General features: G+C 32.6%; 1 protein-coding gene and 1 long non-coding RNA gene across 2 annotated transcripts; both read right to left on the reverse strand.

Moving 5' to 3' along the window:
• Positions 1–1,983: 1,983 nt before the first annotated feature.
• Positions 1,984–6,886, reverse strand: LOC144558486 (uncharacterized). Its single transcript, XR_013512927.1, has 3 exons — positions 6,615–6,886; positions 6,257–6,364; positions 1,984–2,017 (listed from the first exon to the last, which is right to left on the reverse strand). It is a non-coding gene; the product is annotated as an uncharacterized LOC144558486 (long non-coding RNA).
• A 5,524-nt stretch (positions 6,887–12,410) lies between these two features.
• Positions 12,411–15,100, reverse strand: LOC144558419 (uncharacterized). The gene is made up of 4 exons (XM_078307268.1): positions 14,926–15,100; positions 14,206–14,373; positions 13,582–13,833; positions 12,411–13,067 (listed from the first exon to the last, which is right to left on the reverse strand). The coding sequence occupies exons 2-4, from the start codon at positions 14,350–14,352 to the stop codon at positions 12,417–12,419; spliced, it is 1,050 nt and encodes a 349-aa protein (XP_078163394.1). The 5' UTR covers positions 14,353–14,373; positions 14,926–15,100; the 3' UTR covers positions 12,411–12,416.
• Positions 15,101–17,887: the final 2,787 nt, after the last annotated feature.

Genomic DNA, 17,887 nt, shown 5'->3' on the forward strand with positions numbered 1-17,887 from the left:
ATTCTAATATATATGCGCTCTTTTTATAGAGTACAATTTTCAATAACTCATAAAGAAGCCAACAGAAAATCCTTTCTAGTGCACTCTTTATATTTTGACCTGGAACAAGGATATCATAATATACATATTACAGATCTAACTTGTGTTATATTACAGATCTAATCTGTGTTATGAATTCATATCTTTATTTTGAAGTTCAAACTGAACCATTAAACATGATCTCCATACAGAAATATACTTGCACACCAAGATTTACCTTTTTTTTAATATTTTATTAAAATAAATAGAAAATTAATACTTTAGAATGGTCCAGAATTTTTAAATCAAGAAGTGATTTTTCTACTTATCTAAAAAATATAAAATTTGGTCTCCAAAAGCATATATTTATATAGAGCTCATGTTTAATAGATCAAAGTAACTGTTTGAACTTTAAAAATAAATATATGAATTCAAAATATGAATCGATCCATAATACACATATTAATTACTATAGCCTCACTATTTTGACCTGTTTATATTACATATGAACACACACATGAAAAAGGATTTATACCACTGAAGATCCATATGCTGTGGTATAATTAAATGGCATGCACTAAATTATAAGAAATTTTTTTATTAATTTTTGGCAGTAGGATTGTGCGAGAAGATAACATGAAGGGTATATAGTCAACATTAAAAAAATCATGGGGAAATGCAACTTGGGAGGGTTGTTGGCTTAACACCGGTTCATGCCTAGTTAAAGTATTATTACACATAAGATAGATTTTTTCTATTTAAAAATTAATTTTTAGTCTAGTAATAAAAACAATATTAAAAGATCGCATGTTTGAAATTTATAAAAAATAATTCTTTGTATATATTAAATAGTTTAGTAACTTGACCTTCAAATTTTACTAAAAAAATAAACAGATTTTCTGTTGCGATTATATATATCCATTCTTTTGCAATTAATAATCTAGTATAAATAATTGTAAAACATGCAAAATGCATTGGGCTATGTACACCACGATAAATAAAGTTACGGCGTATATATTGTAATCTACGTCTAAAATTGTTAGTTAATTAAGATACATATCTTCTATTACGTACGGAACATATTAGGTACAAAATTCTGCACCAGCTTAGTTTATAATTAACAAAAAAGAAAGAACACGTAGGTTTGTTTTCTTAAAAGCTCTTTTAAGAGCTAATATCATCAATGTTGTTCATTATTCTATATCTGCAGAGTCCGAATTTGCTGTAATTTCGGGAGGAATTACAGGGCCCTGGAATTTCAATATCAACCGTTCAAATTTTTTTTACACAGATCTCGAAAAAAGTAAGTTTTTATGCACAAATCTCAAGAAATACCAACGGTTCGGATTTGGATTACAGGATCCTGTAATTCCCCAAGAATTACAGCAGATTTATTTTTTTTCATATCTGCATGTATCTTTGATTCTCGACATATATATATGAACCTTCTTTAATTAAAAATATACAATAATTCTTTTTTATGTTCGTTCACCGATTGCCTCTCTTATATTTCCAGTATACTGGTACGAAAAAAATGAAATCCATAAATATGGGAGACATATAATATTTTCACGCACGTACGATAATTAGCATTTTGAACCATAACGCCGATTAATTTATTAACAAAGAGAACCACATAATAAATTGTCCTAATTAACAAAAATCTATTCACAAAATCTGTTATATATATATATATACCCTTACTAATATATATACCAGCCACGTTAACCCACTAACCATACCAAACTAACATCCATCTCGTTCTCGTTTTTCTCCACATTAATTGAAATACATACATTCAAAACCTACCTTCTTACTTCTGTGACATGCATCTTAAGATAATAACAAATTAATAAACACGAACACAGACAGACACAGACCCACGTCCCCTTTTCAGATGCTCAATATAATCCGCTCACCAATATTAGAGAAATTGTCCGAGGAGAGAGAAGAGTACCTATCACAATTAACCGGGTACTCTCTCAAATATGTTTCGTATCTGAAATATGAGAACAAAAGTTGCTTAAAGTTTAATCAAGATGTTAAAATTTTAGATACCAATAACGGTTAGAAATGTCTTACGGGCCAAATTATTTGGGCCGAAATTAATATGATAATTTCTAAAATTAAATACGGATCAAATAGTGTAAAACTATATCTATATCCACTTTTATTTTTTGAATATGAATATGGATCGGATATTAGACGAATACAAATACGGATTAGATATCTTGTGATATATACATAATTTTTTTCATAATATATGTTAAACTATATGGTATCTCCATTATTATATTAAGCACGTAGATGTCATGATCCGCCAATAAATGTGATGAAAAGATGAAATTTCAAATTAAATATTAGTCCTTCCAGGACAAACCTAGACTTTATGACTATGGGTGTCAATCGTTAATGGGGGTCAATCATATAAAATTTTCATGCTGCGAATGGGGTCAATTTTATAGTACCCGTAGCATTTTACTCTAGATTATATAGAGAACCGTGTACAAGTACAAAATAATTGAAAAAAAATGGAGGTCAATTGACCCCCATTAATTCTTACTCCCTCCGCCTCTGGGTCCTCCAATCAAACAGTCTGGCTTTTTTTTTCTTTCTATGCATCTTTTTTATGTTTTTCTATATGTAAAAGCCTAAATTTATTTAGATCCATACTCACCCCCACGTAGATTTCATTTCTCTATTTTTTTAGAAAACTTTTCTAAACCTTCATTATTGGATTGTCACATACTTGATTTTCTTATTAGTTCTACTTTTTTTTTTTTTTAAATGTCTTTAAGGATACACAGTAATCGCTCCAAATTCTTGATTTCGTTGTATGTTATTTACCAATACAGATCCACGCGTAATAGTAATAAGGATTACAGATCTATATTAATAACAATAAAGATACAGATCCACATGTAATAGCAACAAGGATTGTAGATCTATATTAAATTATTAATAGTAAATACAAATTTTCATGCAAGAAAACTATAATAGATTGATAAAATAGTAAAATAATAAATTGAAGAATTTTATTGTGATAGAAAATACCATACAAAATCAATGTACGTATGAATTAAAATTTTGAACATATTTGCTCTCTTATAATATGTTTTTGTTCCAATCGATTTTAATATTATTTATAGATATTGTTGAATAATTATTTTTTTCACTGCTCTATTTTTTGTGAAAATATGTCATTTTTTATGAGAATATTTTTTGTTCTCTTATAATATGTCCACGTTGCAATGCACGGGTATATATCTACTATTCAGATACGAATATAATTAAAAGGAAGCTGATAATTGTATCCCAAACAAAGTATCCGCCCGCGTCCCCCAACCTTCTAGAATGTCGGCGACAAAAAAATCAAGTTGTACTTCATAAAGTGCAATAACAATACCAATTTTTCTTTATTGTATAGAATTTCGCTGCATGAAGAGAAAATTGTTAAAAAAAATTAACAAAAGCACAGCCAAATGCAGCGAAACAATCGTATAATTTAAATATATAAAGGAAAGCGTTTAATCAATTGCATTCAAGTGTTTAACTTTCATTGTAAATGAGTTAAATTTTCACTTTTTAAAACAAAAACGAATCGATTCGTCTCCGAGCAAAAATTTACAGCTCTAAATTTGAACCAATCCCCAAGCACGTCCCCGAGCATGAAATTTACAACTCTAAATTTGTACTAATCCTCGAGGTCGTCCCCCAGCACATTTTTTTTCATTTGTGCAAAATGTGCTAGGAACAGTACCTGTGAACAAGTAAAGCATGTAAACCAATATGTACTGGCAAGCAAACAACATAAACAAAGCATTGAAAATTCTTTGATTAATATCAATACATGTGAATTGTTTCAGGTTCTAAGACATGCCTAACACCAAGACCAATACTTATCAACAAGTATAAATAAGAAGTCTGCAATTTTGTACAAAAGTTTGCATCAAGAAGAATGTTATCGGGTTTTGACAATTCCATCTCCTATATATATATATATATATTTCTAGAAATATGAACAAAAAAGAAAGAAAATTGGAATACAAAGAAAAAAGGAAATAATGTACCTCCAAATAATGGATTCAATATAAGAAATGTCGAAGGCATGAAGAGGATGGAGTCAGTTCTGTAAGCCAAAAAGAAATGCAGACTTGTATATCCCTGTGCACTTCCTACAATTTAATTGAACAAGACATCAGGCTCCTGCAGCTTCATCATCATAAGTTATTATCGACCAACAAATATATTTCTGATTTTAAGAGTGCATTAAAATTTTAAGAATTATACCAAGCAAAGAGGATATAAGTCGAACAAACACATGAAATTTGAATCTGGACACTGCAAAAGAACATAAATAGAGTTTAAATATGTACCAGCTTTATACATTCATGAAGCTATTGGGAAGAACGGACCTGATGACAAGCTTTCATGTGCCCTTCAAACAGCAGCTTTATAAATCCAGGATCGCAACGGTAACATCTGCACTCAGTAACGGAGGTAGGAAGGCTATTGTCTGGTAACAAATGTGTCAAGAACAGTACCTGTGAACAAGTAAAGCATGTAAACCAATATGTACTGGCAAGCAAACAACATAAACAAAGCATTGAAAATTTGTACATATAAACATGTGTTTACAAACACATTTTAAAGCATATAAACATGTATTTACAAACATTGAAAAATCTGTGTTTACAAACATATAAACCTGTGTTTTCAAACACATTTTAAAGCATATAAACTTATGTTTACAAACATTGAAAAATCTTCATTTAATAGATTAATTGTTCAAAATGAAGACTATTTTTTTAGTTATTAAATATCAAAAGCTGTTAATTTGCATAATTAAAATTAGAACAAATCTCCCACCGCGTCCCCAAGCTAACTGGGTTTAAATTGTACTTTAAAGTACGTTCAAGTACTTATAACTAGTTTAACTAGTTAAAGTACTTAAGTAGTTAATTAATTATTGCAGGACTGTTAACAAGCTGGGGGACTAGCTCGGGGATTAGTGATTACAACTCCTCCTAACAGACTGTCCACGAAATTAAAACGTAGGACAAAACCGTGCAAAGCTAACATTTAAAACAATCAATGTAAAACAGCGATGCGTTAAAACAACGATTAATTAATTAATGGCAAATTAACAAATTTTCGTTATTAGCGGATGGTTAAACCCAGTTAAATCAATTCGGAGACAAGCTCGGATTTGATGGCTCGGGATACCAAAACATTTCTCTAATTAAAATTTAGAACTATATCAATATCCTTGTCTTATTCAAATATTCAAATATTGAATATCCATATCTATTTCCAAATACGAATCCAAATTTATACGGATAATATCTGATATATTTGCACCCCTAACTGCCTCCACGTCTCTGTATTAATTTCGATATACTGAAATTGAAACCTTGCTACTGAAAAATTGGCAACTGAAGAGTGGCGACTTTCGACCTATAGAGTCGTGCATATGCATGTCTCAATTCGGATCCGTGGAATATAATCTGATAAATCATATATTCCCATAAACAGGGAGAAAGGAGAGAAAAAGAGGCCATCACATCAACTCACGACTGCTTTCAACTTGTTTGTGTAGATACCAGTAAAAATGTTGTTGTTATTGTTGTGTGTATCTGACACGCAAGTGAGCCGAAAGAAATTTGCACCTAGTGTTGAGAAGAGCTATCATTGTGCTGCTTCATCAAACTAGTAGTAATTTCTATCTTGAATTTAATTTTACGCATGAATCTTAGTTTAGGGAATTCATAGCACCGTATGTTTAACAAAAGTTGGGTGTACCCACTGATTTCCATTAACTGAAGCAAAAGAATTTGTGGAACAGATACCAAACGGCTGGTACCAAATCCACAGTTACAAGCCTTATATTCATCACATTATTACAGACTAAGAGAACCATAAAAGGAAGTTCCTTTATAACACCTAAAGTAACTCAAATTTTGTGTTTATATCCGGACTGTCAGATCTGTTTCAGCACGAATATTAACGGAACCCCGAGCATCCCACCTTGGGCCTGATTGTCCCGTATTCTCATCATATGGTCTAGATCTAAACTAAAATTTTGAGTTACTTCAGAGGATCCGGACTCTGTTTCAGGTAGGGATTGATTGAAATTGAATTGAAATCCTATATCCTACCCAAATTTCAACAATAACTAAATGGAAAAAATGCAATTAAGATATCGAATAGATTATACTAATGAATTTTAGATACTTACTAGCACTGGAGTTACATAGAGAACCCATCCAGGATGACCTTTCTTTCCTAAGACCACTCATGCTGAGGCAAAAGCTTCTAATTGAATGACAAGGCATTTTCTTGGAAGCTATACAGTAGCCAGATTTGACAATAGAAGAAAAACAAGAGATGATTAATAGTCAATGTAAGCTAAAATAAAAAAAAAAAGGAAATATGAAGTTTTTGCAATCAATTTAATCTGAATCATGTAAAGTTGCTCCTATGAAGCCTAAACTTAATTTATGAATACCATAATAATTTCTTAAGATTATTTATCTGCACAAAAAGAACTTGCCATATGTTGTTAATTACCAAACACACACTATAATAATTCTTACATTGGAAAGAAGAAGTCACTTGCCAATCTGTCATTGTTTCTTTGATGTCAATTCCTTCTGTCAACACTTCAAATCGGTTGAAGTGGAAGCAAGGCAGCAGCAGATCGCCAATTCAAACATAGATCTCGTGGTTGGTTTTTGTGCAGATTAGAACAGAGGAGAGGACTTTTCTCTTTAAGGGAAGAAGGGATGAGTAGATGCAGCATAAAAAAGCGAGGCGCTTTCGGCAGAGTATGGAATTAGTGTTTGCAGGGAGAGGGCTATTTATTATTTTCTCAGGAGGCATTTGGTTTGTTCTATCGGAGAGGGATTCCCAGGCATTGAGATGTCATTTTCGCGATTACCATGTTTGGTTAGAAGCGAAAGGGAATAGACATAGGAATCACCGATTCCCTCGTCATCCGAATGCCATACTTTATGGCGATTCCGATAGCCAGAAAAAAGATGGAATTTCTTCATTCCCGCTTCACGGCAATCACAATCAAGTGCGCCGTTTCTAATTTTGTTCTCCAATTCCTGCTGCTCCGATTATTTCTGTGAAGCCTCTCTCCACTCCGTCTCCTACTCTCCTCTCTACTTCATCTCCAACTCTCCTCTCCTCTCCGTTTCCATGTCTCCTCTCCACTCTCTTCTCAGATTACAGTTTGTTCTCTCTCAATCTCTCTTCTTACTCTCTTCTTGCCGTTTCAATTTTGTTCTTACTGCTTGCTATTACCTTCCACTGTTGCGTTGTTGTTGGGTTAATGGTTTTCTATTTTCTATATTTTATATGCTCATTTTTTTTTCAAAATTACTGGCCAATAATCAAATCCCTTTTCGCATTATTATCTGATGAAATTTTCTTCTCTTTCCTTACTTTCATGACCCCACTAATTTGCACATTTATTAATTAGGGCTCTAGAGATTTTGTGTTCTGCACTAGTGCACTCTATGAATTTTTTTGTTTGATGCATGAGGTTTTGCCACTGTTTGAAATTTTTTAAATGTCTAATTTGTCAATTTTAACATGAGGTTTTGTCCCTGTTGGTTGTTTTACCCTTTTCTGAACAACCATACTTTAGAAATTCATTGTGTACAAATGGCTAAAAAATCATCATAAATAGAAACCAAGTGTAATGGTTGTTTGTCGGGATATATTCTATCTGCGTGGGCTCCAAGCCTTTCGAGCAATCTGGTTACTAGCACTTTACTGGTACTGGTTTCATATACCGGGTTTCCAGTTCAGTACTGTTTCTTATTTTCTCTGTTCACTCACTGGTACCGGTTCATTTACCGGGTGATAATTTATTACTGTTTTTAAGTTTATCTGCTCACTTACTGGTACTGGTTCACATACCGGATTCTGATTTAGTATTGTTGTACTTTAGAAATTTAATTTTCCTAGTACGGATATCACTTACTGATACTAGTTTTAATTTTTTATTTTTCAGTCTGCTCTCTACTGTAAAGACTAGCTGACAACAGAAATTATGTATTGTAACCACTTTCTATGATTAATGTATGCCCGGGGGCTTTCCTTAAAAAAAAAATGTAGTACTGTTTATTTTTACCTATTGTGCCTAATGTTACTGGAACCACTGTCATTAAAGTATAGTCGTTGACCTATGATTTGGTTTCGGCACCTTAAATTTGACTCTTGTTGCTTCATTTTCCTGGCTTGCTTAATAAATGGATTTTAAATTTGTAACTTTTTAATGGTGAAATCATTAACTTCATAGTTGTGTGCTGGTAATTTATTGGCCCTGTTTGGTATCGTTACAAATATAATATCTTTGACTGTTAACATATCAGAAAAAAATAGTTATATGTTTCGGCATCTAGTTGTTGCTTTTTATTTTAGATCTGCTTTTCTATCTTCTTTTTATACTGTTCTGTCTGTTCTTAGTTGATAATAAAAAATATTATAAGATTATTTCTTAACTTATTACATAAGAATTATCTAAATATAACGTGATTGGTTCATAGTATATTTATGCGCACTAAATAAGTTTTTTTAGATAATATTTAGTTAATAATTTGAAAGTAGTGAAGATATGTCTCAATAGCTATTACAATAGCCATGTGCAAACCAAACATAGTAATAGTACATTCTTTCGAATGCTGAAGCGATAGCCATGCGGAAACCAAACATGATAATGACACATTTCTTGAAAATATATTCCCTGAAATTCTTCTATTTCCTGGAATGATCTATAGTGCAAATTAAATGGCCCTAGTAGCACGACCAATGGAACTTCTAACCTGATGTGTCAATCGTGGCTTGGCAAAACGGCCGAGTTCGACTTGACTCGGCCAAGTAGGAACAGTATATGTCGTGGCCAAGCTGATATTTATCGGAGTTTCTTTCCTGAGCGATCTTTCTGTCGAAAATGATTTAAACCGGATTGACTCGGCAGAGTTTTCAATTTCTTCATCCGAGGTTTTCGATTTTTTGTCCGAGTTAAGACCGATTCTTCATTTGATTTAAACAATTAAATTAATTTCTCTCCAATTCTGACCGAAATCACTAACATTCTTGACCTGTCAGCATCATCTTCATAGAAGTCGGCACCAAACATAACTGTGTCCTGCATCAATTGCACCATAATACAAAATCTTATATAAACCATAAATATTCAGTATTATATTGGTCTTCAAGTGATGAAACAGAAAAGTTCGAGAATTGATATTCTAAAAAATAACTTCAAGCATCTAAAGTATATTTCGTCTAAATTACGAAAAGTACGTATACTTAATGTATTGAAATAACAATTAAATCAATTACATACCTGCGAGGCCTCTTGTTCTCACCACTCATGCCAAATTGGAGGAGAATTCTATTCTCCATGAGTAATGATGCAGCCTCATGAGTATCTACATAGTAAGAATAACAAAAAAAAAGAATTATAATATATTAAGAACAATTGTTCCAAGGACCGAAAAAAAAAAATTTGTAGACTCGCATCATCAAACTGTCATTTATAATATTTGGATTCAATAGAAGGATTTACAAAGCAAGTATAAAATAAACTATGGAGTTGATCATAATATGCATTCTGCCTATAAGAGAAAGGACTTGCTCCTTATATTAATAATAAAGTGATTGAACATTTTCAGCAAATTAAAAAAAAAAAAAAGAAGTTATTGCACTGGATATGTTAGATGAATAGGAGTTCATTTTTCAACATTTTCTCTATATGTGCAACAGTATACATTCATCAATATTCTTGAGTATGTTTAGATCAAGAAACAACGTACATCATCAAAAAGGAGAGTCTAGTTTCCCTTATATATAGAAATATGATTCTTTGAAAAGATATCATTTCAAAAATTCATATTGTGTCCGTGCTTTATGACAAATAACATTCCTTAATTATATGATATTAAAAAATAAATAAAAATAAAGACATAACCCATCAATTATCAATTAATCTAAAAATTCCTTAAATGACATTTAAAAAATGGAAAGAATCATGACCAAAAGAAAGACTAAATAAACTTGTGCTGAGTACGTATCTAAATAAATTTAGACTTCTACACGTAAAAAATATATCAAAAAGATGCATAATATCAAAAGGATGCATAGAATTAAAAGAAGACAGACTATTTAATTGGAGGGTTGATTCAATCCGAATTTCAAATAGTGATTGATTGATTGAAATTGAATTGAAATCCTATATCCTACCCGAATTCCAACAATAACTAAATGTAAATGCAATCAAGAAGTAAACAAGATTATAATATTGAATTTAGATACTTACTGGCACAGGAGTTCATAGAGAACCCATCCAAGATGACCTTCATTTCCTAAGACCACTCATGCTGAGGCAAAAGCTTCAGATTGATTGACAAGGCATTTCTTGGAAGCTATACAGTAGCCAGATTTGACAATAGAAGAGAAACAGGAGACGATTAATAGTCAGTGTAAGCTAAAATCAACAAGGAAATATGAAGTTTTTGCAATCTATTTAATCTGAATCATGTAAAGTTTTTGCAATCTATTTAATCTATTAAAAGAACTTGCCATATGTTGTTAATTACAAAACACACACAGATGCCGATCTATCGTTGTCCCTCAGATGTCAATTTCTTTTGTTAACTCTTCAAATTGGTGAAAGTGGAAGCAAGGCAGCAGGAGAGCCGATTCAAGAATAGATCTTGTGGTTGGTTTTTGTGCCGATTGGACTAGAGGGGAGTATGCCCTTTAAGGGAAGAAAGGCTGAGTATATGAGGGAAAAGCAAGGAGATGCAGCATAAAAATGGGAGGCACTTTCCGAAGAGTATGGAATTAGGGTTTCCGGGGAGAGGGCTATCTATTATTTTCTCTAGGCAATCACAGCCGTCCGATTTGGTGTACGATTCAGCGAGAAAGATTCCTTGATCTGTCAACAAACATGGACTGCCGATGAGATGCAGCATAAAAAAGGGAGGCGCTTTCGGCAGAGTATGGAATTAGGGATTGTAGCTAGAGGGGTATTTAGTATTTTATCAAGGCAATCACAGCCGTCCAATTTGGTGTACGCAGCGAGAAAGATTGCTTGATCTGTCAACAAACATGGACTGGGGTTATGACTTATGATCAAGTACTCAACATATTGAGTGATGGACTTATTGCATAGAAGATTTGGGTTTGATCAGTCTGAATTAACCGATCAATGCCTAACTATAAATATTCATTAAGTCTCGTGTCCAGTAAGATGATACCTTAAGAGTTGAAAGTTGGTGTTGAAATATTAACTGGAAACTAGCAATGCAATCAATGCAAAAATCAAATTACTACTCATGTAATTTTCTTTATGCAATTGTTAACTAGGAAGCTAATTATTGTAATTAAGTCTAAATTGATAAAAGATACAATTTAGCTCGATGTAAGTGTACTAAGTTAAGAGAAGTGCAAGTAAGCAAAAGTAACTTTTTTAGTTACCCCAAAAAAAAAAAAAAAATGAACAGAGTGCCACAGAAGGTATCCTGTCTTTAATAATTTACAATCAATGTTTATTCTCAGTCACACACACTAGCATTTCTTTGTTTGAAGGAGCATATATTTACCTTTTCCAAATTTTAGAAGTTGCATTCTCTTTGCTTCCTTTTCTTCCATGGATTATTTCTTAACTCTCTTCTCAATTCAATCATTTCCTGTGGCTGGTGCCTCTTCCCCTGCTTTCAGTTCAGCTCTGCATACATCTTAACCTCAACAAAAATTAATTTCAGTTTTGAGATATCAGAAATGTGATTTATACTACATATATCACACCCATAAAGAATAATGAAATTTAATGCAAGCTTTATCATTAATCAAAAACTTGAAATTCACATCTGTCCGTGTTTAACAATTTTGTATGGAATCAAATAACGTTCAAATTGTATGAAATTTGATGCACCTAAGCTGTAAAAAAATTTCTTTAAATAATTTGCAATATATTACCAAATGTGTCAAGTTAACTTATAGTTAAGGCCTTAAGGGCTCGATGCCTTATATTTAACTTGCAACTAAATGTGATTTGGAACCTATGCTCCAACTCCCATTGGAAAAGTTCTAAGAATGATACAGAACAAGAATTCAAAGTTCTTCTTTTTCTTTTATTTTACTAGAAATTCACTCTGACATTCAACAGAATTTTCCCCACAAAGAAGTTTATTTTATCCCAACCTTTTTTTAATTCACATGATCTGTAAACCACAAAAACATACAAGGGGGTTGCAGCATCTGAACAAAACAACAAAAAGAATCTGCATAAATAAATCAATTAAATTTCAAATAAAATTTTGATATGGGACAACCAAAAAGAGGAACACAGAAGAAAAAAGCTTCACCAGCAATCATCAACAAATGCCAGAACCCTTCTCAACTGTACCCATCCCATGGAAGTCAGGCTTGATCGACATCAGGTCAAAAGCCCTCTCATCGCTGCACCTTTGCCTGCTCTTATACCATGGCCCCACCACAAGGCCTGAACAATTTCTTTTGTCAACCACTGCTCCAGCATTTCTCTCATTATCAATGGCATTCAGCCGGATACGTTCAGCTCTGGACCCAATCGTTTGCCCAAGAATTGATGCAGCAATAGTAAAAACCATGGCAGCCTTCGGCATATTCACTGACTTCCTCAGCATGGCAATGAATGGCACTGCAGCGTGAATAGCCACAAACCACTGTAGTGAGAATTTGACAGTGTGTTCACGCCAGATGCCGAGAGGAACATTAGCAACCATGCCTAATAGACCTATTGATAAAATTTTAACTGATAATGACTGGGGTCGGAGGTTTTTCACAAAAGCTGTTTTGGCAAGGGCAGCCCGGGCTGCAACTACAGCTGGAGGGCACCGAAGTATCCCACCTGGGGGAGGTTTGATTATATTGGATACGAGTGGCAGGACCCTGCTCATGGCGCCGTATGACTTGGCAATCGGGCACTGGCCTTTTTTAAACCACTCGTTGGTTGGTAATTCGTGATTTGATTTGTCGCCACTTCTCTGTAGTGGAGATTAATGGAGAGGTTTAGTAACTAGTTCTACGTTTGTATTAAAAAAAAAAGTTGTATTAGGTATGGATTTCTGGCAAAAAGTTCCTGACAACTGCACCTTTACACAAAAATAATATATTACATGTAAATGGGATCAACTAACATAATACATACAAAAATTTAGGGGTGTATGATTAAAAACACACTGAAACAATGTTATATAAAAAGATAAGTTTTAGCCTTCACATGACTTGTCATACAGGTCCTATTAAATTATTGAAGAATTCTACAGTAGTTATGCAGCATATAGCATAATTGTGATTACAAGCATTAGAACTACAATGTTCTTTCAGATACAACACAGTACTGAAAGAGCCTGGCAAATGGGGCATCTAACCTGATGTGTCAACCAAATTGCTTAACAAAGACACTGATATAGTTTCTTGGAAAGGTGTATAGCACGTATTCAATGTTACTGATTAAATACTTGCTGATAGAATAGGCCTAGTAAATATTGTCTTAACCTTTGATTTCTTCTTGTTCTGGGAGAAAGAATCAAACCCGAAAGGGCCACCTGTACCTAAACCCGACAAACTAATGGTTGCTGCTTTAGCAGCCAATGGATTGAATTGTTGAGAGCTATCAGACTTCAGATTATCAAAGCTCATGGAAGATGAACCTGATGGGGGGACAACACCACCTCTCCCATGGAACAGCCTTAAAGCAATGTTAAAATGGGGCCCATCTATAAAAATCGGGCCTCGCATCCCAAGCACCTTAAAGAGAGAACAAAATGAATAAACAGAGTAATTAAAGAAGAGCTCATTATTTTGTGCTTTATAATTAGCACTAAGAAAAGTGTTAATCATCTAGTATAGCACACATTTCCTACTACGGTCCAGTATACCATTTGATTCAAGTAATATTTTGATCCAATTCAAAAATTGGGCTGAATTTTAGTCATCATAAATCAGTCCTAGTTGGAATACATATCATATGGACAAAACGAACGATTCCAGTACAGTTAATAATTATTATCATTTTGAGGGAAAGATTTTCTCTTGAGTTAATGAAATTGGTCATATTCCATGTCAGAAGAATGGAAGTTGTGCATAAATCGTGGAATAAAAGAAATTACAAAAACTTACACGGATACCCATGTTTGTGGAAGACGAAAAGGATAAATCAGTGGTTTCATTTATGTTTCTCAAGAAAGGGCATCTCTCAATGCCAAATGACGTGCAATTACTATCAGAGCAAGCTGATTCGACAAATATATTTGCGAAGGGGTCCATTTCAGTACAAACTCTTACAACCTGGAAAGAAAAACGGGTGTAATTATTATTTAGAAGCTAGAAAAGTTTTGGCTGGTACAGACCAGTACCAAGTCTGCTTGATAAAGTGTGGTATAAATTAAATGCTGAATATACATTTTGAACCTACTAAAACTTAGCTCCTTCATGTAACTAAACCTCAATTAAGAAAAACATCTAAGAAAACTTAAACAATAGAATCTTGGATGATTCGTCCGTTTGAAAAATCTATAGCTAAGAACAGTTCCTTCATGTTATAATAGAATCTCCCCGATTTTTATAATTTGAGTAAACCATTACGGTTCAGAACTAAACTACAGTACGCTATAGTTAACGCTCTGAAACTGTAACCGACTTCTCAAAAATAAGACAGAAGCAATACAATATCGAAGTGTATAGATATTGCATTAGAGCTCTAATAAATGGACATACGAATTGAATGCAAAAGTTGGTAGTAATTAATAAATTTCTCATAAAAAAAATCAAAAGAAGAAGAAAAAGGGGTTTCGAGAATTCACAAAAAAGGGTATATACTTGAATAGAGATATTACTTACTCGGAAGAAAAGAGAAATCGTGTGGAGCGCGCGTGCTTGCCTTCTTCACTTTCTTCTCTAAATTTCTCTTTCACAAGTCGCATTTATTAATGAAGAAGGCGACTGGTTGAGCCAGTCACCACCTTCTCAGCCGCTGGCTTTTCCCGGTCTGGTTTGGTGCTTGCCACGAGCTGCTTTTTTTTTTTTTTTCCACCCAAATGCTTTAGCATTGTCTGAATTAGGAATGACCGTAATCAATCCTTTCTCCGTTAAGTTGACCGTTGACTCTTTGCAAGTACTACTGAATCATGAATACAACTATGGTGTTCATGAATTTAACTTTAAAATTTATCATATTAATTTTAAATGATTAATTTAAATTGTTAAAATAGTTCTACCTACGAGTGATACGTTTATATATAAAAAATTTAAAATTTAAAATTAATTATGTATAAAGTCAAGTGGTCAAAAGACATTCAAAAAATGAATGCATAAAATTAATTTATAAATCTTCTAATTTTGATCACTTGATTTTATACTAAATTAATTCAAAATTTTAAAGTTTTCACATGTAGATGCATCACTCGTAAGGTAGAATAATTTCAACGGTTTAGATTCGTCATTTGAAGTCAATTCAATAGTCATAATTTAATTTTAAAAAATTGGGTTCTAATGAAAATCATGTTTAGTTTAATAATTAAATTATTGTCTTATATGTGATAATATGTTCGAAATTTGGTGTCATATATAGAAGTGAATTGAAAGCTCTTAAATATCATATCACGCTCATAAAAAAAATTTAAAAAAAAAAAACAGAAAACGAAAAATTGATAAGGATAAGTAGCCAATAATTTTCTCCTTTTCTTTCGAGGGTGAAGTTTTTGTTCAAAGACTTCATGCACAATTAATGGAGATCAATCAATCTCTTTTTTTTTCAAATTGTATTTATATATAATTTTGTATATAATTTACAGTAAAATGTCATATATTATAAAACTAACTTTTATTCTCAGCATGAAAATTTTATATGATTGACTCTTATTTACATTTGATTCTTAAAGTTTAAAAATTTGACTTTGCCTCTGATAAAATCATATTCAAAGTCGGATCTAAATTATTCTATTAGTTTCAAAATCCATGCTGACGGTTTAGCTCGTTAGACCTTTTTAAATTTATTGAGTTTTGCATCATTCGTACGAATCTTAACGCATATCGGTTTGAACCCAATTTAGAATAAAATTAATTTGTCCGAAATTCTTTGAACAAAAAACCCAATTCTTCTCTTAATTAACTGTGACTCTAATTAAGCAGCCAGTGTTTTTTCTGTGTGCGCCTTTGTCAAAGTGCCTATAATAGCCCACGGGAACTAATTAAACAGCCTCCAAAACTAAAAACTATAAACAGCCTTTGCTGGTGGTATCCATCTTTCCCTGGTCTCGGTATAATTTGCATCTTGATGCATGATTCGAACTTCATAGACTGCACGTAGATGTATGCATCACGGTCAATGAGCATTCTATTATAATTATAAATGAGGCATTTATGGATTATGGGTTCTTGTGTAGTGCGTTAATTTATTATCGATAATATGTAAGTTAGATAAGAAATGAAAAATTCATGCATTCTTCGACATACGTTTTGTATTATTGAAAATGACAATAGGTTAACTATAGTATATTCCTTTATTTAAGATCCACATCATTTTTTTATGGTAATTAATTTTTTTGTTTATTTTTGAAAGAAAGATGGAGGTTATATCTTAAAATTTATTATTACAATAAAGAATTTATTTTGTTTACGTTTCAAACTCATAATCTTTGACATGAGAGATCTTTAATTACAATCCAGCTCTAAATAGAGCGATGTAAAGCCAAAAAATTAGTACGAACGGAAGCAAGCAGTAGCAAGAGAAATGATACTTTTACCTGTATTATTATTATTATTGTTATTACTATTCTAATACTATACCAACTCCATCTCAAGTTCGCTAAATATCCAAAAAAAAAAAAAAAAATGTAAGGTTAGTTCCTAATAGTTCAATCTTAGCAGCATCATAAGGATTGTGGGTAAAATCCATGTACAGAGACCCGGAATCAAAACCCAAAAGAGTACATGGTTTTTGGGCTATATATCGGGCCAGAAAATCCCTGTATAGAGGCACGTGATTCTATTTCAAAATGTATTTAATGCGACACTTTGGGCTTTCCCCCTTCGCATGAAATAGCTCAGTTATTAGTGTAGAACTAGGGTGTTCTTAAGCTCACCAAAGTGTTTGGTGAGCTTGATTTCAAAACCTGTCAAATCGGTTTCAAATGATGAATCCGAACCGTTGGAACCCGCCTATTTTACGTGTGATGCATCTACATGTGAAATTTTTAAACTTTCGAATTAGTTTAGTATAAAGTCAATTGGTCAAAATTAGAAGGTTAATAAATTAATTTTAGTGCATTCATTTTTTGAACATTTTTTGACCGCTTGACTTTATACTAAACTAATTCGAAAGTTTAAAAATTTCACATGTAGACGCATCACACGTAAAATAGGCGGGTTCCAACGGTTCGGATTCGTCATTTGAAACCGATTTGACGGGTTTTGGAGTCAAGCTCACCAAACACTTTGGTGAGCTTAAGAACACCCCTAGTTCTACTCCAGTTATTAACAAGGGAGGGGATTTCTTTTTAAATGTAATCTTGATAATATAATCTGAACTTTTGGATTACATGGTGAGCGCGTGAGATCAAACAATTAATCGCTAAGGTCATATTTAATTGTAGAGTAAGGAGTAAATTTTTTAATTGTTATAAAATAAATATAAACAAGCATAAGAAGAATAAACAAAATAGAGAGAAAAAAGATGGCAATCTCTTTATTCATATATTTCTCATATGTGTATAATACAAGATTACAAAGCCTCTATTTATAGGCTACAAATTGTAAATGACAAACCATCTAAATAAATGGAGAAATAAATTTCAATAGTAGT

This window comes from Carex rostrata, chromosome 8 (genome assembly GCF_964058835.1).
Source record: "Carex rostrata chromosome 8, lpCarRost1.2, whole genome shotgun sequence".
In the NCBI taxonomy this organism is placed as follows: domain Eukaryota; kingdom Viridiplantae; phylum Streptophyta; class Magnoliopsida; order Poales; family Cyperaceae; genus Carex; species Carex rostrata.

Coding starts and splice junctions, on each gene's coding strand:
- LOC144558419 (XM_078307268.1), bottom strand. CDS start 14,352: ATGGACCCCTTCGCAAATATATTTGTCGAATCAGCTTGCTCTGATAGT. Junction 13,834..14,205: donor CCACAAACATGGGTATCCGT/GTAAGTTTTTGT, acceptor TCTCTCTTTAAG/GTGCTTGGGATGCGAGGCCC. Junction 13,068..13,581: donor AGAACAAGAAGAAATCAAAG/GTTAAGACAATA, acceptor TCTCCACTACAG/AGAAGTGGCGACAAATCAAA.